At 48.7% G+C, this 24,667-nt stretch overlaps 1 protein-coding gene across 2 annotated transcripts in view; it reads left to right on the top strand.

The window, feature by feature from the left end:
- EFR3B (EFR3 homolog B) overlaps positions 1–24,667 on the top strand; it is an 88,745-nt gene that overhangs the window by 24,211 nt on the left and 39,867 nt on the right. For both annotated transcript variants that reach the window (XM_039238346.1, XM_039238347.1), the window contains exons 2-4: positions 13,680–13,756; positions 14,762–14,889; positions 22,834–22,984. In XM_039238346.1, the coding sequence (XP_039094277.1) occupies positions 13,680–13,756; positions 14,762–14,889; positions 22,834–22,984 (356 nt within the window). The remainder of the gene's footprint in view (positions 1–13,679; positions 13,757–14,761; positions 14,890–22,833; positions 22,985–24,667) is intronic.

The following is a 24,667-nucleotide window of genomic DNA, read 5'->3' as shown; positions in this document are numbered from 1 at the left end:
CTGCATCTGACTCTGCACTGCTTGGGATTCTCTCTCTCCTCTCTCTCTCTCTCTCTCTCCTCCTTCTCCTCCTCCCCTGCTCTCTCCCTCTCAAAAAAAAATTAAAAAAAGAAATTCCATTTTATTCTGTCTTGCCTTCTCCCTCCTAAGCCGGGAAAGAGATTTTTTTTTTTTAATTTTTTTTTAATGTTTTTATTTATTTCTAGGAGAGAGAGAGAGACAGCGTGAGCAGGGGAGGGACAGAGAGAGAGGGAGTCACAGACTGAAACAGGCTCCAGGCTCTGAGCTGGCAATCAGCACAGAGCCCGACGCGGGGCTCGAACCCACGAACCGCGAGATCATGACCCAAGCGAAAGTCGGACGCTTAACCGACTAAGCCACCCAGGCGCCCCAAGGGAAAGAGATTTTAATAATGATTAGAGTGATATTGACGACGATAATACCTAAGAGTTTCTGAGCGCTTATTATAGGTTAGGAAGAGTTCTTAGAGCTTCATCTGTGTTGACTCAGCCTGTCTTCACCACAACCCTATGAGGTGGTTCTGTTATGCCCATCTTGCAGATGAGTAGCCAGAGGCACAGAGAGCTTGACCACCTCGCCTAAGCGTGCACAGCCAGTGAGAACCCGGAACTGGGATCGGAAGCTGGGTTGTCTGGCTCCTGAAAATAGTTGGGATACGTTTTTCCCCTCTGTCAGTGGTTCCAAGAGACAAGGAATGGAAAAGCATTCTGTTTATTGTTAATAAATTTCTCGCTTGAAGAGCAATCCTGAAGCCCAGGGAAGCTCACAGTAAGGAATGGAAGCCCAACAGGAAATCAATTGCACACATTTCTGTTTTTTTCTTTCTTTCTTTTTTTTAATTCCCATCCTCAATTAAGGTGGCAATCAGATTAACCAAGATCGGCCGGAAAGCAGTGAGCCTGTTGGAAACGCAGGACGCTCCGAAAGGTCAGGCTGCTGACAGCGGCTGGCTGTTAGACACCGTCCGGCCCAAAGTGTCCCCCCAGGGAGAATTCAGCTGCTATCTAATTCTATTTCCAATAAAATCTGTCCTGAAATTTGGACCCTGCCTCCTTTCTCAAGCCCATTGTTGTCAGCACAGCCTCTTGGCCTCTCTACTCCCGAATCTTCCTGAGCAGCGAGAAGACAGGCCCCGGGCCCTGCAAACGGCCTCCCCACGGCACCACTAGTCTGGCAGCCACACGTTGTCATTGATCTTACCACCAATGGAACCAACCCAGGCTCTCCCCGCACCCTTCCGGCTTTCATTACCAAGGGCAATTTGCCACATCATTCAGAATAATGAACAATTAGGGACAACAGTGAGAGATGATTAAATAAGAGTCTGGTCAAAAGGTGCGGTAGTGAGTGGCTTAAAAATGAGGTTCTGAAAAATATTCAGTCAGAAGGTAGATACCATACAAAGAGAGGAAAATAGGTTTTAACACTACACAGGATGATCCCAATTTTATGCATATATTTAAAAGTATGCACCCGGGTGCCTGGGTGGCTCAGTCGGTTAAGCATCCGACTTCAGCTCGAGTCATGATTTCACCGTTCGTGAGTTCGAGCCCCACATCAGGCTCTGTGCTGACAGCTCAGAGCCTCAAGCCTGCTCTGGATTCTGTGTCTTCCTCTCTCTCTCTGCCCCTCCCTGCTCTCTCTCTGTCTCTATCTCTGTTTCTGTCTCTGTCTCAAAAATAAATGAACATTTAAAAATAATTTAAAAAATACAAAATAGAAATAAAAATAAAATAAAAATATAAACAAACACTAAAACAAACACACTAAATTTTAGTTGGGGGGAAGCAACAAACTTAACAGGAAACTGAAAAAGAAATAAGCAAAGTGAGAATTGCTTGTGAAAAATAAGAACATACAATTGTATCTGCAAGAATTTTCATGGGGGGGAGGGAGCACCTAGGTGTCTCAGTTAAGTGTCATGATCTCAGTGTCATGATCTCGAGGTTCTTGAGTTCGAGCCCCACATCAGGCTCTCTGTTATCAGCACAGAGCCTGCTTCAGATCCTCTGTCTTTCTCTCTCTTTGCCCTTCCCCTCGCTTGCGTGTACACGCAAGCACACACACTCTCTCTGTGTCTCTCTCTCTCAAAAATAAACTAAAAAAAAAAAAAAAGAATTTTCATGGAATATTATGACCCATCAAATTAAGATAGCTACATTCTCTAACACAAATGAACTGATCTGAGAAAAGGCAGTATGAAACACCCTAATACAGAGCCACCTAATAGAACTTTCTGTGATGATAGAAATGCTCCATTCTCTCTGTGCTGTCTAATACAGAATCTATTAGCCACATGAGCACTTAAAACAAATACACAAAAATATTAATCATCACAAATAGTGTGATTGTAAGTGATATTTCCATTCATTTTTATTTTTCCTGTTTTACACATGTATACACGTGAATGTGTATATTCCTTTTAAAATCAGAAACAAGGGAGCACCTGGGTGGCTTAGTCGGTTAAGCATCCGACTCCAGCTCAGGTCATGATCTCATGGTTCGTGGGTTTGAGCCCCGCGTCGGGCTCTGTGCTGACAGATCAAAGCCTGGAGCCTGTTTCGGATTCTGTGTCTCCCTCTCTCTCCGACCCTCCCCTGCTCATGCTGTCTCTCTCTCTCAAAAATAAATAAAACATTAAAAAAATTTTTTTTTTAAATCAGAAACAAGAATACAAAGGAAAAAGAGAAGATAGAACCTTTTTGGTTTTCTTACATTTTTCCCCTTTGGAAAGCTGTTGATTTTTCTGTTTGTGGATTCACCTATACTTACTAGCTCTCTCCACCCCTACAGATCCAGCTCAGATCTTGCCTCTTCCAGGAAGCCTTCCTGGACTCATTAAACTCCCAGAGATTTGTTCAGGCTTATGGACTCCTCTCTTTCATTGTGACACATCATGATCTTTAAATGTGTGTGGTCTCAACTAGAGAGAAAACTCCTCGATGACAAAAACTATATATTTTAAACTTCCTCCTCTTCCCCACCGCACCCAGCAAGCACCAGTACTGTGCGACGTGCTGGGTCCGTTAGCGTCAGCAGGACACCGGCCGGGCCCTCTCCGGAGGCACTTGAGTCGGACGCCCCTTTCTCTCCGAACTTTGTTCTGTTTCCTCCAATTCATCTGGAAGGGGTGTCTGTGCTATGGGCCCTGGGTGAAATTTTATTGTAAATTGCTTAAATAGAATTAGTTTGCTTTGGTAAGGGTGATCAAGTTCAGGCCTTGCCTTTGCAAGGGGATTGTAAAGCTAAGAAAATAAATACGAACTATTTTGAGCAAAAAGACATTTTTCTTGGTGAATGGGGATAAGGCAGTGGATGTTTATAAAAAGGAAGCCACGGGCCGGGAGAGGAGGTGGCTTCTCTGGGTCTCACGCTGATCAAAGGCATTATGCGTCACAACAGCTTTCCTCCGGGCCTGCTGGGCTCAGGATACTGTACTGCAGTCAGAGGAAAGAGACCTGAGGAATTTACAGTTTACGTGGGGGGAAGAAAACATGAGTCACCGGGATGGCTTGGGCTGAGCAAGCGGTGGTAGAAGACCACGAGATGCTACAGCAATGTGGCTGGCACCAGGGCAGGTAATGCCTAGAGCTGGGATGTGATTAACGGAGGTCATTCAAGGAGGACCTAGCAGGCTCTGCCTCTCCTGCCCCTTCACCATCTCCAGCTTCTGCCTGGTCCTCGTCACCCGACACGCTCTCATCTGCAGCTGTGGGACGGTCCATGGCCGGGTGGCTCCCCATCTCTGCTCCCCTGCAGACCTCCCTCTCCTTGCAGCCGGCTTGGCCTCTGGCGGCTGGACCAGCAGCTGCGGGAGTAGAGCCTGGGCTAGAGGCCTGCCTGCTGCGGGGGACAGGGAGGGGGGTGGACATGTAGACGGAACACGCCCCATGCCACCATTACGGGCCATCCCCTGTTGAATGCGAAGTGGAGGCATTATCTAACGTAGCAGTTAGCCACACGAACTGCTTGTCTGTGAAACTAAACCGAGCAACGATCAGCCTCAAACCTACACAGAGAATGACTTGAAGCACAGAGATGGGCCAAGTGGCATTTACAAGGACTGGATATCAGAGGCCAAGGAGGCTTCCCAGCGGAGTGGCTGTGGCAAAAGAAAGCATGGGATGAACCTGAGAAATTGCCGAAGATACATGTCAGGGAAAGTGATGGGAGAATTAGAGGAGCCTCATGGCAGAATGTCACATGCTGTGTTACGTTGGGCAGGGCACTTAACCTCTCTGATCCTGCTTTTTTATAAAATGAGAATAATAATACGACATACTTTACGGCATTGTGATGAGTATTATATTAAATATTTGTAAAGGGCTTGGTGTGTTGCTAAGCACAGAGAAGGGTGTAAACCCTGGTTTTTTAATGTGGGGGTTTTTTGGTTTGTTTTTCAATATTAAAGATCAGCACATGAGAAGCTGGGGCAGGGGGGGAGGACAGGAGGGCTCCAAAGGAATGAACACCGTATCTCAGGGAGCTGTGTTAACGGGGCCCTAAATGTTGAAAAGAATGACGTGTTTAGTGTTGGAGATTTTCCGGTTGTGTCAGGCTCCCAGTTGCCCTGGTGGGTGGGTCGCTCCCATCAAGGGGACAGGTCAGTGGAGGAGACAGGACCAGGCAAGCAGAGCAGAGGTGAAACACGGCTGCAGAGCGTAGGAGTGGCGGGGACAGACGCTGCTGGCAGGCAGGTGAGAGGTCCCCGGGCCCTAGAGGCGGCCAGCGGCGCTGAGAGCTGCCCGGCTGTGTGCCAGGGTCACAGAGCAACACCGCTGGCCCCGCCTGAGATCCAAAAGTGGTTCTGATGAGCGATCAGTCAAGGCAGGGGGAAGGGCAGCGTGTGGCAGGGCACAAGACACCTCTGACTCCAGGCTACCCGCCCCTTCGCCCCTCGCCCCCCACCTGGAGGGAGGTGGGCTCCAGTGAGCCCAGCGTCAGGAGGCACAGGCCGCGGCAAGCCCAGAAGACGGGCTGGAGCCTGCTGTCCTCCGTTTCCCTGAGGCCCCGCTAGGGAAACCGAGGTCTTCTGCTAAATGCCTTGTCCTCCCCTTACTGACTTTGACATTCGTGATTCCTTTTCTGCCCCAGTCGCACTCTCATTTTTCATTCAGCAGATATGTACAAACATCGTCCCCCTCCCCAAAAAGGTTAGACCCCATCCAGGCTCTGGGATTCAGCAGGGACGAACGGGCAAGGTTCCTGCGCTCCAGAAACTTACGTGCAGGGGACACAGAGTGCGGGCACACAGAAAGGGTGTCAATTGGTAACGAGTGTTGTGAAGAGGAATGAAGCAGGGGTAGAGAATTATAGGAGAGCGGTGGGCAGGGAAGTTCTCCCCGGTTGGCTGACGTTTGGGGCAGAGACCTTAGGGGGAAACGTGGGAGAGCCCAGAGGAAATAAGGAAGAATATTCCAGATGGGGAATGTCAAGTGCAAGGGCCCTGAGGCACGGTTGCGTAGTAGGGCACGTGCAGTTAGGGCAGAAGGAGCCATCGGGAGATGGCAGGAAGAGAGGGGTAGAGCCACCGGGGCAGGGCTGACTATTCTTAGAGTTTTCAGGTTCGAGGAAGCCACTGAAATCCTGTCATTGGACACTGTTAATCCCTACTGATGTGAGCTTTCAGTAACCGAGGCAGCTACATACTAGTGAAGTTGGTCATCTCATTTTCCCCTCTTTCTTAAAATAGGTATAAAAATATTAGGCGAGACAGATCCCAGAGACAGAGGAGGATCCTTAATACATTTATGTTTAGCGTCCTGTGGTCGGAGCTGCCAGACGTGATCCCCGGGGAGCCCGAGAGAGCCCTCGGGGAAAGGAAAGGACTCCTGCGTTAGAAATAAAATGGCTCAGGGGCGCCTGGGTGGCTTAGTCGGTTGAGCGTCCGACTTTCGCTTAGGTCATGATCTCGCGGTTCGTGGGTTCGAGCCCCGCGTCGGGCTCTGTGCTGACTGCCAGCTCAGAGCCTGGAGCCTGTTTCAGTCTGTGACTCCCTCTCTCTCTGACTCTCCCCTGCGCACGCTCTCTCTCTCTCTCCTAGAAATAAATAAAACATTAAAAAATAAAATAAAATGGCTCAGAACGTAAAAGGTTCTTGTACAGGCACATGGTGGTGAGTTAAACTCCACCTACTTCTATGTACCAACATTAAGAATAAGTATTATCAGTAGCAGGATTAAATATAGATACCATATAAATGTATCACGGAATCGCTCATAGCAATGGACTGTTTTCAGATTATGCCTTCTGTTCTTCCGGTTATTCCCTGGCTGGGTTGTGGCTACTTTGAATCCACCTTCTTCTGGTTGGAAGCTTTCTAGAGGCGCCTCTGGAATCCCCTCACCCCCCGAGCTGCTTTGGCACCTAGAGGCCAGGGGTTCTGACTGAGCCTTGCCAGCTGTGTCCCTTATGAGAGAGGAGACTTTTATCTCCTGCCTTTGGCTCTGATTACTTACCCAGGAAGTGCAGAGTGCTGCTTGAGGCTTTTCGGCCCTTTTGCCAAGATTCCAAAATATCTCTTTGGTTATGTGACTGGTCCCTTTCTAACCCGGAGCACATAGGATGGTACATAAATAGCATTAGGTTTATTTTCCTCAGTGATTCTTGTGTTTCCTCCAATCAGGATACGGTCAGCTATATGGCTTCAGAGTTGTCCTCCCCTCCTCTTTTGAAAGCTACCTCTTGGGGCGCCTGGGTGGCTCAGTCGGTTGAGCGTCCAACTTCGGCTCAGGTCATGATCTCACGGTTCATGGGTTCGAGCCCTGCGTCGGGCTCCGTGCTGACAGCTCAGAGCCCAGAGCCTGTTTCAGATTCTGTGTCTCCCTCTCTCTCTGACCCTCCCCTGCTCGTGCTGTCTCTCTCAGAAATGAAAGAAAGGAAGAAAGAAAGAAAGAAAGTTACCTCTGGTTGCTGAAAAACAAAAAACGATTAACTTTCTCTATACTTCCTCTCTGCCCCCAAAGAGCAAGTCTATTAATTTTGCTTCTCTATCTAATTTTCCTTAAAACTGGGTATGTAAAAGGTTTAAGAAACAAAAAAACTCCAGCTTAGCAGATCAGTTTATAGACACCTGTATACTGACTGGTTTCCTCATATAAACACTCTACCCCTGCCCCATGCCTCCAAGATTCTACCATTAGAGATTATTTTGTTTGGCTGCAGAGCTTTTTAAAAAGATGCGTATGCCCTCTGGAAGACTGTTTATCAGCTATTAGCATCTTGTAATGTAGATAATTGGATCACTGAAGCAGACAATTTTGATTTTCAGCAGGGTGCTAATAAGGGCATGTTTCTGGGACCAATGGGAGAGGGCTGAAGGTCCCAAATGCCTTAGTTGGAGGGCCTTAGGGAAGGTGAGAGAATGAGGAAAAGGTGAAGCGCTTTACAGAGAAGTAGCGGGAGGGAGAAATAGGAAGAAAGCAGCAGAGGGAAAGGGCAAGGCAGCCGGCTTCCTGCCCATTTGCCCTGAGCAATCGGATCCTGTCTGAAAGCACTGGTGGTCCCGCCTGGGCCGACGAGCCTCAGAGCTCCGGCCTTGGTGTCTCTCACAAGCCCTTGGCCTCCTCACCAACTGCCTGCTGGACGCTCTGCCACCTGATGTCCCACTCCCCTGGCCCCAGCCACCTCTGTCTTCCCCAGTTCGGTGGAGGGTGCTGGTCTTCTGTCATTGAACCTGAAAGCCTTCAGTCCTATGGTCCTAGTAGGGTCCCCACAGGGCCCCTGGGGCTTGCTGATTCTGCCCCTCCCTCTCCCATGCGGATAGCATCCCTCACTTCAGGCATTTACCCCCGACCTGGGGCGGTTCACTCACTTATCTCTGCCTTAAATCTCTGTGTCCAGCCCTGTGTGCCACCTCCAGGTTGATCGTCACAGTCACCCACTGCTGGCAGCTCCCAGAGCGCCCTGTAACGCAGGCAAAACCTAAACTCTTCGGCCTGCTGCTCAGAGCTGTCCTCGGTCTGGCCCAGCCTGGTCTTCCGTGTCTTTCCCTCAAGGGAGCTGAAGAGCGAGCGGAGGATGTAGTGAGTGGGCCAAAGTATCCCTCAACCCCCACCCCAGCCCCCTGGGGAGGGACCATTAATTACCGTCTTCATCCTTCAGGTGAGGAAACTCGGCTTTCAAGTTAAGTGACCTGTTCAAGGTCAAACAGCCAAAAAGAGGGAGAGCTGTGACTTCAGCCTAAGCCTGTCTGACTCCCTGAGCCCAAAGTCTTAACCACTGTGGCCTGGGGTCCCTGGTCCGGCGGCACCAGGAGCGGCGTGGTGGCGGTGCGGGGGCTCTGCCAGAACCTGCACTTCTGTGAGTTCCCCCAGACGACTCGTGTACACTCTACAGTTGGAGATTTTAGGGAACAAAAAGGTGTTCCTTGACCCTCTTAGGCCTGGGTCTGAAAACTAAAGTGACAGACAGGGGCGCCTGGGTGGCTCAGTCGGTCAAGCAGCCATGTCTTGATTTCGGCTCAGGTCATGATCATGGTTTCATGAGTTCAAGCCCCATGTGGGGCTCTGCTTGGGATTCTTCTCTCTCTTCACAGTTTCTCTCTGCCCCTCCCCCACTCGTGCTGTCTCTGTCTCTCTCAAATAAATAGATAAACTTTAAGAATAAGTAAATAAAAATGAACTGACAAAGATTAGCAGGACAAAAGCATATACATTTGAAGATTCACATGGACATAGGGACCTTTACTAGAGAATGAGACCTTAAGATATGACCAGAGTAGGAAGCTTTCATACCTTTTAGGCAAAAAACAAAAACAAAATACCAAGAAATGTGTGAATAATTGACAAGACAAAGGAATTGGGGCTGAAAGTCATGAAAATGGTAAATAGTGAAGAAGTAACTAGGGAGATAGCTTAATAAATAAAGGTTTTTTGCAGAGTCCTCTGATGCCTTCTCTGCCTGCAAAAGGAGATTTTCCTGCCTTTGTGCAGAAAAGGGAGAGTTTTTTTCTACATTGATTGCTTCTTACCTTCAGGTCAAAATAATTTTTATGTCAGAGAGGCATATTTTGGGGTGACCTGTGCTCTCCTTCAGGGCACACTGCTTCTGGCTCTCCCAGCTCCATCCCTGGTATAGTAGTTAAGAACATCACGGTGTCTGGAAGTAGATATTTGGGGTTCAAATCCTGGTCTGCCACTTATCAGCTATGTCGCTCTAGGCAGGTAACCAAACCTTTTGATGCCTCAGTTTCCAATTCTGTAAAATGGGGATAAAATAGTGCCGTCTATGGGTTGTTGTAAAGATTTAACGAGCTAATGCTAAAGTATTTTAGTACTGTGCCTGACACATAAGGAATAAAGCACCCACTGTGTGTTTCACCTCTGTGAATCCTACCCCACATCTTGCTTGTCCCTCCTCTTCGGAGAAGCCCTCCTCCTGACTCTCAAAGCTGTAGGTGATTTCCCCCTTTCTAGGTTCTGTGGCAAATTCTGGGGTGGCAGTCACAGAATTGTATCTCAGGGAAAATCTTTTCTCCTTATTGTATTGATGGGGAAACAGTCTCACAGATAAAATGGCAGAACCAGGACTTGAACCCAGTATTTTTTAAATCTAAAATTAGTGCTGTCTCCAATGTACTACATTTATATACCTTTCTATCCCACCATGGTAGGCAGTGCATATGCTTTGGAAGAAGAATGTTAAACGTATTCATCAGGGTGATACTTGTAATTGCAAATAATGAGATATTGGTTTGAACAAAGTTCCACAGATTCCTTTGCCTTATGCCTTCCCGGAGGCTTTCATATGCTGATTTGCACCGTGAATCTGGAATAGGGAGATTTGGCATGCACGCTTTCACATTTCATATATTTACTCAGTTTCATATATTTGTTTGTCCTTAGACCCTTTTCCGGCAGGATTCTCGTTAGCCTCTCACAACCAGTGCGTCACGGAACATGGTTTGGGGAACGCAGCTCTGTTCTCCAGAGCCCCACCCCCATCCCACCCCCATCCCCAGGTCTTGTCAGCTCAGTGAAGTCTACCTTCACTTCCGCCAGGGCGCTGCCAGCAGGCTGGGTCTGAGGCCCCCAGGGTTGGTCCCACAGGACCAGGCCAGAGGGTCCTTGGCTTCAGGCTGAGAGCCAGCCAGAGACAACAACCGGTTTTACTGAAGATGCAGAGAGCAGATAGAGATGGCCCATCCCCGAGAGTCGGAAAGAGAAGGGGCATGAGTCTTGTCTTTCTCTGGGGTCTGGGGGTTTCTTATGGAGGACAATGGTCTGGTGCATGTGTCTTCTCAGGCATCCAGGCATCAGTGAGAACAATGATGAGGACCCAGAAGTTACTCCTTGGAGCCGGTGGAGGGGGGAGGCGGGCCTTGGCATCGAGATGTCTAGCACCGTGTTCCGGAATACGCATGTGATGGCTTCCTCGGTCCCCGGGTCCTTCTTTGGATGTTATCTATTCTAGGGAAATCATTAACTCCTTGTATCACAAGGAGGACATAGGCTATTTGCATTACGAGACGTGTGTAGAGTAGGGTAGGGATTTAGGTCTTGGCAAGACTAGAAGCCCTAAAAGAAGCAAAGGAAAACCCCAGCTTTTCCCTCTCATTTCCCTTCTGTTTCCCTGCCTCATCGCACGACAGCGGCCGTGCTAGTGACGGACCTTCTGAGACCCGGTCCTGCGGATTCTCTCCAGTGACCCCCTTGCTTTGATCTCGGCGGCATCTGACTCTGCTCTGTCTAGGGAGCCTCTGGCATGTCACATTCACATTGGGGTTTGCAGAGCTCGTGCTGAGGCAAGAAGGTTCTCGGGGACGCTGGCTTGGGGAGGGTGCCGGCAGTCGCTGGAGGTGGAGGTCAAGTTGTGACTTGCAGATTCGTAGAGCTGCCTTGGGCAAGCGGTACGTGCTGCACACCCACAGGTTAATGAGGTTTGATCTGAAGGAACGTGACTTGGGTCTGACTTCTCAGGCCTTTGGATGTCCGCTGGCCTTGGTCACTGTTGCTGAGCAAGTAGTCAGTGGGGACAGCGTGGGGGAAAGTCCCCCTGAGACGTACCAGCTGGCAGCTACGGAAGGGTGCGGCAGTTCTGGGCCTGGGGATGCAGAGGAGAGGACCGTACTGGGGGCCTGCTCTAAGGGCTTTGCAGCCATCAACTCGATTCGACCTCACGACAGCCTCATGCCACCAGCCCAGGACATTCACGCGCAGTGTCCTTACTTGCTCAAGATCACGCATCTGGGAAGCGGCGGGCAGTGCCGGGATTTGACCGGAAAAGCCACGCTGTTGACCACTTTGCCTCACAAGCTCTCCAGGCGTCTGAGGAGGTTGGAAAGCAAAAGCAGACTAGGAAGAAGCCCTAGGACAGAAGGCAGGATGCGCCCCGGAGGCCATGGCGGCTCTGCCGATAGCGGGTACCTGCTCTCCGCTCCGGTTCTCTGGGCCTCCTTACCTCTCCCTGACTGGTGGGAAAGTGCCCTGGGGCCTTGGCTATGACTGGCTCCCAGCGGGGCCCTGCCCGGGGCTCCTCCAGGCCCCTGCGCACCCCAGGGAGAGGCCTGTGGGTCAGAGAAGGAAGCAGAAGGGCAGCCTGCGGCGCACGCCTTCTAGAACACAAAAGCAGGAGACCAAACTGAGCCAGCAGCCCCAGACCGAGATACTAGCGGGCCTGGCCCCACTGCTGTAGTCAAGACCTGCAGGCCCCCTGGGCGCCCCTGCACAGAGGCTTCCACCCTGAGTGCCCCAAATGGCTCGACAAGTCAGAGTTTCTAACAACCGCGAGCTTGGCCTCTGTCCCGTGCAGGCCCTGCCTCATCCATCTCTCAGAAATGTTTGAGGAGGGGACTGATGCTGGGGCTTTTCAGTCCTAAGTTCTCTGGGTTGCTATTTCCTCACTCCCTTAAAACACAAAGGGCTCGTGTCCCCGTGTCCCCATGTCCCCGGTGAGGAAGGTGAGGGCACGTCCTGGGGGCATCTTAGGAAGAAGCCTGAGGGCTGCATGGGCAGAGGGCCGGGTGGCTGAAGGGGAGAGAGGAGGAAGGGCTTAAATCCCGGGCCTGGAGGCTCAAGACGGAGAATGGCACCCGAGAGCTGTTCCATCGTGAGAACTGGCCCCGGGAGCCTGGATGCTATCACCTCCTCCCAGGCGTGGGCAGAGAGGGGACCAGAGATGCCTGGCCAGCCCAGCGGGCGGAGCCTGGAGGGCCTGTCTCTGCCACCTCGGACCAGCTCTGCTGTCCTGTTCCCGGGCGAGTGGGGGCAGGGCGCGCAGCCACCCGTGGCCTGGGCGAGGGGAGTCGTGACTCAATCCTCCTTCGGGGATCCCCTTGCACCATTCCCTTGGATCCGAGTCACCCCTACCCGTATCTCTGCCTCTTCCTCTTGCTGGCACTGCTGCCCCGCACCCCCCTCCTAATCAAACTTCCCGGAGGGCTGCTTTTCTCTGCTTTTCTCTGCGGCTGGAAAGCTCTTCGTGTGATTAAAGTAATTCCCACTAAAGTAAGTCATTCTTTTCTGAATGACCCATAGGCTTGATCCTTCCAGAGTGCATTTGCATTTCAACTGGAGTTTGCACAAGCAGAATTAAGCATTAATTAGTAGAATGAGGGAGCAATTATTGGGGGAATGGACTTTCCCAGGCCCTTCCCTGCCCTCCCCTGCTCTCCTTCCCCCCCTGCCCCCCCGGGGGTGAGGGGTGCCAGGAAGGAGAGATCCTTGCAGCCAGAGGAAGGTTGAACAGCATCGGTTCCCAGACGGTTCCATTTCCTTTGTCCGTTGAAAACTTTGTGTGATCCTGAAAGAGTCAACTTTTCATTTTCCCAAGGTTTGTTCGATTTGCTGATTTCCTAGCACCATCATTTCACAGCAGCAGAAGACAAAGGAAGAGGTCACGTCAGACAGTCGTCTAAACGGAATAGATTCGGCTTTCTACAGATGTACCACGTTGTTCTTAGTCTCTCGTTTTGCTGCACACTGGTGACCGCTTCCCGGGTGGGGGGCTGGCAAGCGGGACCTCCGCCTGGCTGGCCCCTGAGTCCCCGCCCCACCCGGAAGCACTGTGGTTTTCAAACACTGCCACACACCGCATTAAAGATGCATTTTCAAATGTTAATAATTAATGGTAATGTTAATTTATCATAGTTTCATCTAACCTTCTGTAATGGAAATGGCCCCAGGGGACAGGACGTAGAGGAGACTGAGGAGCAGAGAATAAAAGAAGTAGGGAGTCAGTGAGGGTCCCTGGGAGGAACGAGCACTCCTGCAAGCTGTTTCTGCCACTGAGACAGAGAGAGATTGAGACAGAGAGAGAGACTGAGACAGAGAAAGTGTCCACGTGCGCACGGCCGCCTGCATACAGGGAGCCAGGGAAATCTGTAGGGTTGCACCTGACCTTGGGAAAGCTCCCACCCCCTCAAAATGGTTCTCCGTGGCCTGGCTTCGTGACAAGTGCTGGTGTCCTGGCATCACGCCCGCATATGCCACTGCCCTTGACCCCCAAGCAAAAGACATGAAGCAGAAAGGGCAAAGGTTTGGAATGTGTGCAAGTCAGGGGAGACCCGCTCCAGGGCCCCTGGCACTCCAGGGGAGGGACCTTTTTGTGCCCCCCCCACCCGCGTCTGGCTTCTTACAAGTCACCTTGGCCTGGTTCCCAGGCCCCCTCAGCCTACCCAGGAGGCCCCCACTCACGGGTTTCTCTTGTTGCCATTGCAGGTGTGTGTGGCTGCTGCGGCGCTCTACGCCCCAGGTACAAGAGGCTGGTTGACAACATCTTCCCTGAGGATCCCGAGGTGGGTTTCACTTCCGCCCGACTTCACCTCCCACCAGCTCAGCCCATCTAGGGCTGCGAGGGGGAGGCGATCTCCCAGCCCCTTGCCACTGGGTCCGCTCAGACCCTGGTCAGTGGGCAGGGGCGGTGGGGGGGAGGGGGGACCTGTCTGCAGGGAAGATCTGAATCTTTCTGAGACATCTTTCCCGCCCATGTCTCTCGGAGCAATGGTTCCTTAAACCGCTAACTCCCTTGATGCTACAATTTCCCTGCCGTTTTGTGTGAGTACTTCCGTTCTCGGGTTTTGGCTCAGGAGGCTGTGTTACCTCTGTGGTTCCCTCTGGCACCTGTCAGGTGGTCTGGGTGGAAGTACGCCAGGGGGGCCTGGCCTGGTGGCTTCTAAGCCACCACTCCCCCCTCAGGCTGCATTATGGGTTGTGTGGTTTTAGAAATGTCAGGATCTGATATTCTTGACTTGCTCTCTGGAAATCAATGACAGCTTCTTGACAGACAGTTGAAGGGTCACATTTCCAGCGTCCTCTGGTGAATAGAGGGGCTAAGCTGCCCCTCTTCCTAGTCATGTCTTAGTGCTGGATATCAGCATATTTTTATTCTGAGTTGCTCCCAGTGAAGCCTTGTTATTCACACACACACACACACACACACACGTATACACACCTATACACATGTGTGTATTTATACATTCGTGTGTGTATATATATATATACACACATGCATACACATATATACACACACGTGCACTTATACCACTATTTTCGTTTATAGTTGGCATACTTTGGGCTAAGTTGTGAGTTCCTGGAAGGCAGGAACCTTGCCTTCATCATCTCTGTATCCCTGAAACCCACATGATGGGTTTGTCACACACATAGTGGCCTTCTATGATTAAATTGATGATTATTAACATCATTGATGTCGATGATTAAATTGACGCATTATTTACTTTGAGACTTGAACCCTTCTAGCCATGGAATGGCCACAGTGAGACATGATCGCCTAACTCTTGCAGGATGGCTTGGTGAAGACCAACATGGAGAAGCTGACCTTCTACGCCCTTTCGGCTCCAGAAAAACTGGACCGAATTGGTGCCTACCTCTCCGAGAGGCTCATCCGCGATGTGGGTCGTCATCGATACGGGTAAGACATGGGAGAAAGTGAGACAGATACTTTCAGAAATGCTACTATATTTTTAAGGCAAAACACAGGGTCCTTTTATGGAAATGAAGGACCAGTCTATAATGTAGACAGGGCGATTGAACAGACTGAGAGAAAGGGGCCTGGGGCTGAGGGATGGGCTGCATGGGTTCTCCCAACAGCAGGGAAAAATTTGATGCTGTTGCCAAGATGCGGGAGGAAGGGGATGTTGGCTTCCCAGGAGCACCTCTTTTAGTGCCCACGTACCCCGTGGGTGTCCATCCAGAAGCCCTCACTCAGTCTGGGGCCTTGAAAAGTTAGTCTAGTCCAGAATGTGCTGTTATCCTCACCCAACCAATTAACCTACTGTCTTAAAAACCATCTACATTCTAATGAGAAGGCAAGGTTAGAGGCAATCTGTCCATTAAAAATATACTCAAATGAAATATTTATCAATCTTCCGAGAGGGAAAGACTTGCTATGTTTAGAAGAGAAAAGAAATCTTAAATGCAAATGATCAATAGATTTAACTGTTTAAAAATTTAAGTATTTTGACGTCAACAAAGAAACCATCAAAATGTAAAAGACAAATGGCAAAAAGAAGTGTTTTGAAAGAATGGGGCGCCTGGGTGGCTTAGTCGGTTAAGCGTCCGACTTTCGCTTAGGTCATGATCTCGCGGTTCTTGGGTTCGAGCCCCGCGTCGGGCTCTGTGCTGACTGCCAGCTCGGAGCCTGGAGCCTGTTTCAGTCTGTGACTCCCTCTCTCTCTGACCCTCCCCTGCTCGCGCTGTCTCTCTCTCTCTCTCCTAGAAATAAATAAAACATTAAAAAAAATTTAAAAAAAAAGAAGTGTTTTGAAAGAATAAGGCAAAGGATTCAAACTCATAATATTAGCAGCATATAACAGGAGGTGGGGAAGCTGAGATGCTCAAAAATGTGAGGTAAGGGCCCCCAAAACCAACCCACAGAAGAGGAAATAGGAATAATAATATTCAGTAAATTTATAATCAAAGATGTGCCTTGAAATACTAAGATACTATCTTCACTTACAAACTGACAAAATAAACATTTCCAATATTAACCAAGGAATGGCAACATGAGAGGCAGTTTCATACTTTTCTAGAATGAGTATGAATTGATTGAACCTCTTTAGAAGGTAATTTTGAAATATAGGTCAGATCTTCAAGAACATTTATGCCCTTCGATCTAGTAAATTCCTTTTCTATTCATCTACCCCAAGAAATCGATCTTAAGTTATAAACTAGCTTTACACAGAGAGATATTCATTAGGGTGTTTTTTACAAGCAGGAAATCATGGAAATTAAGGTCCGATAAGAGAAAAATAGTTAAGTAAATTACTATGTTTATCATTTGGTGAAATATTATCTATTCAACAAAAATGGTGTTTATAAACACATTTTCCATATAATAATGAAAATGCCATAAGTAAATGAACAATAGAATACATAATTATGTATACAGTGCTTTACAACCATGTTAAAGAATAAACAAAAACAGGGGCACCTGGGTGGCTCAGTTGGTTAAGCATCTGACTTTGACTCAGGTCATGATCTCACAGTTTGTGAGTTCGAGCCCTGCATCGGGTTCTGTGCTGACAGCTCAGAGCCTGGAGCCTGCTTTGGATTTTGTGTCTCCTCTCTCTGCTCCTCCCACACTTGTGCTCTGTCTCTTTCTCTCAAAAAAAAAAAAAAGTAAAAAAATTAAAAAAAAGTATAAACAAAAACAAATCTCAATGCCTATAAAATATAGTAAAAACAAATATGCCATAAATTTTTGAGCAGTGTGGCTGTGTGTGTGTGTGTGTGTGTGTGTGTGTGTGCACGCGCGCACTTTGTTTTGTTTTCTATCCTTTTTTTGTGTGTTTCCTAAATATCCTCTATGTGTTACTTTCCAATGAAAAAAGTGATCAGAGGACCTGCCCCTCTCCCCGACCCTGGCCACACACCACAGTTTGGAGCAAAGCTGCATGTAGGAGAACCTAAAGATGTCCCTGGGCACAGGGCAAAGGATGAAGTTGATCCATGGGGCGCCTGGGTGGCTCAGTCGGTTAAGCATCTGACTTTGGCTCAGGTCATGATCTCATGGTCTGTGGGTTCGAGCCCCGCGTCGGGCTCTGTGCTGACAGCTCAGAGCCTGGAGCCTGCTTCAGATTCTGTGTCTCCCTCTCTCTCTGCCCCTCCCCCTCCTCTCAAAAATAAACAGACGTTAAAAAAAAAGGATAGAGTAGATCCAGGGCAGGGTTCACAGGTTCCTTGTGGAGCCTCTGTTCTCCACAAAGCCCATCCTGTACTTTCCTCTGCTCCTACTTCTCTCCTGTTGCAGATTCCAGATTGTGGCAGCGTTAGAAATCGTCTCCCTGCCCCATCCTTCCTGCTCTGGTCCTTCCAGTCGAGGACCGCTAGCTCTGATCTACAAATCACAGACCCGAAACTATCCTTTCCTGGCTCCTTTAGAATAAAATCCAAGCTCCTCAGCTTGACTGCCGGGGGGCTTCTAAGCCTGCCCCTAGCTCGCCGCTCCGCTCGCCCTGCCCCGCTCCACGCCGACTGGCTGACACTCGCGCCGGCTCTCTGGGCCGCAAGCCTCTGAATGCAGCGCCCTCTCCCCTCAACCCCTGTCATGGGCCCCCACCGCTACCCACCAGCCTTGCCATCTTCCAAGGCCCCTTCTTCCTGGTGGAGCCGGAACCAAAACTGGAGTAGAAAGGTTTACGTGGTGCTGATAGGGTGTAGACATCCAACCTTTGCAGGACCCACCAGCAAATCTGAACTCACGCTATCCCGAGGATAAAAGCAAGTCCAACAACAGTACATTTCTATCATCATTTTATAAAATAAAAGTAGGCTACATCCTCAATAAAAAGGGCACGAATACACTGTACATGCTGATTATATAAATCGCCTTGACATGTTATAAAGCACGCTCAGGTAAGAAAAAATGACTTTCTCCTAGATTGACTCTGAAGCTAATATGCTAGCAATAACATTAAACATTTAATACTAATTTTATCTGCCCTGTCTGCAGTGGTGGTTCTTTCGGTAAAAATGTAGCCCGCACAAGCCACTTAGAATCATTCCACTGCCCTTAGAACTACAGTTCAAAATTGGTATCGTTCTGTTAAAATAGGCATTGCAACATCTAAGTAAAGCCTTGAATGCCTCACTGGAAGCTTTAATCATAAACATTTGAGGAAGAAAAATCTGTTGGGGCTGATCTCCTATTCTCTCTCCTGGCCCGCCTGTCTTTCCCTACCCAATACCACACTTATCATTATTATCTTCCTTGTCATTAGCATCTTCCTGATGGCAGCTTTGGAAGAGCAAAATCTTCGCACACAGACAGTCTGAGGGGTTGTGTCTCCCTGTCATCAGGCAGGCGTCTGTATTTACTGTTTGATTCTACAGACGTGAATCTTGGGTGTTCGACCTGGTCCTACAACCTTCCTCTTCCATCCCATGGCTTCCCCGCTTTATCACCCACTCCAGTTGTGTGTGATCGCTGCCTTAATATGTGTCCAGCATCAGGGGTGACAACCAAATGTGGGCAGAGAGGGGATAAGGTGTGAATTCCAAGGTGCCGTTCATTGATGTGAACGATGATGGGCAGAGATGTGCAGAGCATGAAAAGTGAGGATCCCTTGTGTTTGTTTCCTTCTTCATTGTGCATGTCCCTTCCCATTCAGCTCTAGTGCTAGAATTCCCCTAGACACTGGAGATCAAGGCGGGTGATGACAGTGCTTCCTGAGACTTGGGGTCAGGTGACAGTGACCACGGAGCTCTGACCACGTACAGAGTGCTGTGTTGGATTCTGTCAGGTTCTCCGGTGCCTGGAGCCCTGGAAGGTGGCGATGGCCATGTCAAAGAGATTCGAGCTACTGCCCGAGGAGCTTGGCCCCGGAGCTGGTCTGGTGGGACCCCTAAGAGATGCACATTTCCCAGAAGGACCTTCAATGTGGTTGGAGGTCAGGGCTGAGCCCTCAGGCAGAGACACTGCAGAGTCCTACTGCATGAGGAGGTGCATCTTCCCTCCCTCAGCTGAGCTCAGCCCCTGCTTTTGAGTTCCTAAAACCCAGAAGTTTCTTTCCAGGACTGGGGCTGAGCAAGCACCTTCCAGCTGTCTAGAATAAGAGGTTCTTGGTCAAGGCGACTGCTCTTTGAGTGATTCTTGGACAATGACTGGTTCTGCTAAAGCTGTCCGCTCTCTCCTGCCTGTGGTCTTCATCTCTGACCTTGCATCTGCCTTTCCTCTCGAACCACACCTGGTTCCCAGGGATAGGTACCTGCTCCTTCTTGCTTGAGCATAGAGTGTTCATGCAGAACCAGCTGCCCCTTCTGGAATTCAATAAGAGATACTTCTTGCCTCGTTCTCTGGATGTTTTCCTCTGATGGTATAACTCGCCTCCTGCCGTGGCCCTTGCCATAGAACTCCTGCTGTTATAACCCCCAAGTGTCCTCTCCTGGTGTCGGTTGCTGCCCCTGAGCCCAATTCTATCCCCGACTCCTTGCGCTCTGCCTTCCTTACCCATTGGGAAGCCCTCCTAGTACATCCGGGACGCTTGCTTATCACCCACGGCTGTTGTGTGTACCTCGGGCTCCTGCAGCGAGGTCCTCACCAGCACCTTCCTGCCTCGTCCTGCGCCCAGTACTCAGACCAGTTCACTTTCCCAGACCTATTATTACACTGGATTCCTTCCAGGACACCAAGTCCAGATCACCCAGCCTATCTGGCCCTGGTCCTGTTGAGAAGACATCACCCTGAGAAGCCCCACACTCTATTCTCTCGGAGAGGATAGGCCCAGCCCCAGGACATACCTCAGAAGGTTATGGTAAGCCAGGACCAAAGCAGAGAGCCTTTGACTAGGAGGTTCCAAGGTCCCTTTGACTTCTAATCTTCTAAGATGCTTTGAAAAGTTCAAGTTCATAGTTATAATCCTTCCATCCTTAGTATGGGAACAAAGAATGGTGTATTCAAGGAACTGGGCCTTCACCTTCTTGACTTTTCAGTTTCTCTTCTACCATAATTTCCAGTTTTCATCAAAATCTCTACTCCTGGTTAGTAGCCAATTTTTTTTTAGTTTTTATTTTTTTATCCATTCATTTATTCGTTTTGCTAGCAAAGGATGGCTTTTTCCTTTTTAGGATTTTCTGGGAATTTTTTTACAGGAAAAGGAAAAACAGCAATCTAAGCTCTGGAATTTGGGAAGCCTTCTAGTTTCTTCTCCTGCCAACCCCCACTCCACCCCTTCCTTTCCCTCAGTTGAACTCTGTGAACTAATGGTGAAGCCTTTCCTACATAGGATGCTGGGATGATTCATAGGAGAAAAGAATTCTACTCTGCTTGCCCCCGTTTCCCACCCACCATGTTTGGTTGCTTGAATGTGGCTGGGTTTGTCTGCAAGGATAGCCTATCTCTTTTGGAAGGACCCCGGCCAGGCTGCTTCGCTGACCAGCACAGCTGACCTAAAACATGCCGGGACTGTCTGCAAGAAATGGCAGCTTTCCTGGACTGTGACAATGTTAGCTAGCCCCTGAGGAGCCTGGACTGGCCAGCACCAGCCCCGCCCAGCAGGAAATGGTGCCTGGTTTACCCGAAGAAGCTCAAAGACCCAATGCTGGCTTTGTATTTGAAAGACATGCTGTAAATAAGAGCATGGCCTGATCCATTTGTAAACATGCCCAGAGATAACTATGTAATAGCATTTAATGATATTAAATAGTAATTTAATAAGAGTGGACTCAATTCACCTAACATTTTTAAAGAGTGGCCAGGATAATGTCAGAGAGACTGTTTTTCTTATGATTGCTCAATATACAAGTAAGCTCAAAGGTGCCTACGAAATGGTATCCAATGTCTTTAGAAAAAAAAATTAGGAGACACCATGACTGCTTGCTGTTACTTTATATGTTTGGATTTGCAAAGCTGGCTCACGTGCAAGGCAGTTTGGACACACAATGTCTGAAACTGAATGACAGCCGTGAGAAGCACTGTGCACCTTGTGTCCTGGCCTCATCGCACCTCCAGAATTCACCTCTCGTCATGCTTCCTGTGCTTTCTTTTTATTTAACCATCCTTTGTTTTAAAAAGACAAATAGGGGAAAGGAAGGAAAAATAAGAATAAAAACAGAGAGCAAGGCAAACCATAAGAGACTTTTTTTCATATTTTTTAATGTTTTTTATTTATTTTCATGAGAGAGAGACAGAGACAGAGAGACAGAGTACAAACATGGAAGGGGCAGAGAGAGAGGGAGACACAGAATCTGAAGCAGGCTCCAGGCTCTGAGCTGTCAGCACAGAGCCCGACGTGAAGCTTGAACCTACAAACTGTGAGATCATAACCTGAGCCGAAGACAGATGCCCAACCAACTGCGCCACCGAGGCCCCCCTTTTAGCCATGGGGGCTGACCTAGCAGCAGAAAAGGCTGGGAGGTCATCCAGATGAGCACCACAAGCCTAGTTAAAATTCTAAATAACTAGGGAAAAAGAAGGGAAAGAGATTCCAGGGAAAACTCATAACGTTCTGCCTCAGAAACCTAACTCCCTAAAGAAAACTACAAAGATTTTAACTAGAATAATTTTGGATAGATTTGCAGCAGCTTCCTCAATAGAATTTAAATGATAACCTTTTCCAATAAATGCCTACGCTGTTTTCTTTAGTATGTGAGGGCCTGTAAGAGGGGCGCACACCCTTCAGGTTGTGTCTTACTCGACCATAGGCTCCTGTTGCCACTGTTAACAAATGTGGGGTTTGAGCTCAGATGTGCCCTCCTAATCCTCAACAGGAATTTGACTTGTGGCATTTTTCTGGGGATTCAAGAGAGGGGTTGAAGAAGACAACCACCAAGATAATCAGGGGCTGTCCTGTGAAGACTAGTTTGGGGAGGACTGGGTATTTTGAGCATAGAGAAGATCAAGAAACAGGAGATTGCTGTATTCGGGTGATTGAAGGGCTTAGCCCTCTTTTTTAACTGCTCCCGAAAGTAGAATTATAAATAAAAGATAAAGGTATTAAAGTTTAGCTTAAAATATAAAGAAATCTTAATTTAGTTGTCAAGAAAACCCGGGATGGGCTGACTTACCTCGTATGCCCATTCATCATTGGATGCTGCGTATTTCTGGTTTCTGGAGATATTCACGCAGGCTTTAGACTTTAGAAGAATTAAGTAGTTAGGGCCTTAGAGTTGGCAAAGAACATCATCTTCATTAGGTACAGTACGTATTACCTAAATATGGTAATATCATCAACCATATTGTGTGATGACCTTAGGCTTCTGAGGTCTTCAAACATGATACCTACAGGTGTTATATTCCCTAACCTTTGCAGTTGACTGGCCCTCAGGCCCATCTCAGACTCTTCATAAACGTTCTTCCGAAAGTTCTCTTCCTCCCACTAGAACCATCTCTTCCCCTCTTTGGAACCCTTGCGAGATGTCCTGCATGATTTTCTTGTAGTGTTTCTTCTTTTCCTTTTAGAGGAGATATCAGTGTGTTTATCTTGTCCACCCAACTCCAGGCACCATAAGTTGAAGGACTTCTTCCTCCTTACATCCCTGTGCTGACTAAGACAGAGCTTTTCCCTGTGGGTGTTCAGCAAACACTTCCTGACCTTGGATCAAGTGATCCTCTGATCTCACTGGGCTTGGGTTCAGAAGTTGCCCTTCTGAGCATCGCTCCTTTCTGCTTGTATCTACTCCTGAACTGGTACACATCATCTGTCCTCATGTTCTTCATCCGTAGAAGGAGGGGTTGGGGGAGCTGGTCTCTGGGCTCCCTTCCGGCTCTGGTCCCTTCTGACTCTTGTGTCAGACTGGAGTGGGCACTGGGCGGAATGGCTGTGCAAATGTTGGCAGCCTATGGAAAAGCCTCATTACCCAGAGGCTGTCCAGGTGGAATGGGCATGAGGCCGAGTGACGGTGTGGCTTTCCCCAGGTACGTGTGCATCGCCATGGAGGCCCTGGACCAGCTGCTCATGGCCTGCCACTGTCAGAGCATCAACCTCTTCGTGGAGAGCTTCCTTAAGATGGTGGCCAAGCTGCTAGAGTCGGAGAAGCCTAACCTGCAGATCCTTGGCACCAACTCGGTAAGGAGCTTCCCCGGGGGCCCTGCAGTGGGGAGTGGGGGGCACACCGGTGGGGCACGGAGGATGTCTGGGTCAGCATTGTTATCAGCCATTCCTGTTTGGTTTTCGACTCTAAGTACAACTCACCTCTTAGTGTCTCTCCCTCTTTGTGTGAATAAAGGGGTATTTGTGGTTTTTTAAATTTAAAGAAATATTTAGGAAATAAAATAAATTTGGGGCGCCTGGGTGGCTTAGTCAGTTGAGCGTCCGACTTTCGCTTAGGTCATGATCTTGCGGTTCGTGGGTTCGAGCCCTGCGTCGGGGTCTGTGCTGACTGCTGGCTCAGAGCCTGGAGTCTTTTTCGGAGTCTGTGTCTCCCTCTCTCTCTGGCCCTCCCCTGCTCATGCTGTCTCTCTCTCTCTCTTTCTCCTAGAAATAAATAAAAATTAAAAAAAGAAATAAAATAAATTTTAAAAATAAAAATCACCATAGCCAAGCATAGGATTCAATGGATTTTAATATGTTCACAAGGTTTTGCAACTACCACCACTATCTACTATATTTATCTTTAGATCCGTGATCGTCAAGCTTTTTTTTCATAATAGATTTTTCCCTTAAATAATTTTAAGTGGAGCCCCAGTGGATATAAAAACAGATGGAAAGGGAGCCATTCCTTTGAGGGCAAGGGGCGCCCTGTGCTTGGCCCCTGACTCCACAGGGCATACTTTGAAAGCTGTCCAGCCTGTGCTTCTTTCAAAGAAGCATAGGACAGAGGCTCAGGCAAGTGGAAAGATCGTGCCGAAGCAGGAAACAGGGCTTCTGGCTCGGTTCTGCCCTTACCTAGCTGGGTAACTTTGAATGGGTTATCTTTTATGGACCTGTCTTCTCATCCAGACCATGAGCTGATTGACCTTGGTCCAAGCTCTATGATGCTGGTCTCCGTACAAATGGCTGCTATCATGAGAGGTTATGGTCTGGGGAGAGAAGGGCTATTAGATGCGTCAAGAACTCCCTGCTTCATATTTATCTATATATGCTTGAATACTCTGATGGCCTTCTTCCATGTCTAGCCCTCCATCTTCCTCTTCCACCTACTTTCAGCTGTGGGTCTACAGTCAGCCCTCATAGGCACCTGCTATCACAAAGAAAAAGATAAAGGTTTGCCTCTTAGCATTCCCAGCCTGACTTTTCTGACTTTTTATTGCATGGATCACAACAGCTTTCCTGCTCTTCCTAAGTTGACTTAACCAGAAGAAGATAGTCTTTAAATTTTAATTTTAAGGACCCAAAGTAGCAACTACTCCCTTCTCTTTGAGCTAGCTGCCTTTGACAAATTACATATACAGTAGCTGAGGGTGAAGCCTTTTGTCAAGTTACCCTGGCAACAGCTTCAGATACTGTTTCATTTTCCCTGTTTAAGATAACTATAGTCTCACAGAGAACATCTGAATGGAAAATAAACCAGTCATCAGGCATCCAGAGGGCCTCTCCCCATGGGGGACACGGAAGCAGGTGGCTGCCCACGCTACCTTTCCCCACTGCAAACCCTGGCCCGGGGTAGGTGATTTATTAGCTCCAGCCTTGTAAATGCTTAGATCCCATCACAGCACGTCAGCGCATCAGCAGTAGAGGAGAGTGAGCTAATGATTCCTGTCCTGCAGACTATGAAGGTTATATAAGGACAGGCAATCATGAGTGAGTTAA

Source organism: Hyaena hyaena, unplaced genomic scaffold (assembly GCF_003009895.1).
Source record: "Hyaena hyaena isolate Hyena2069 unplaced genomic scaffold, ASM300989v1 scaffold_138, whole genome shotgun sequence".
In the NCBI taxonomy this organism is placed as follows: domain Eukaryota; kingdom Metazoa; phylum Chordata; class Mammalia; order Carnivora; family Hyaenidae; genus Hyaena; species Hyaena hyaena.
Note: the sequence above shows the minus strand (reverse complement) of the source record. Positions and strands in the feature narration are given on the sequence as shown.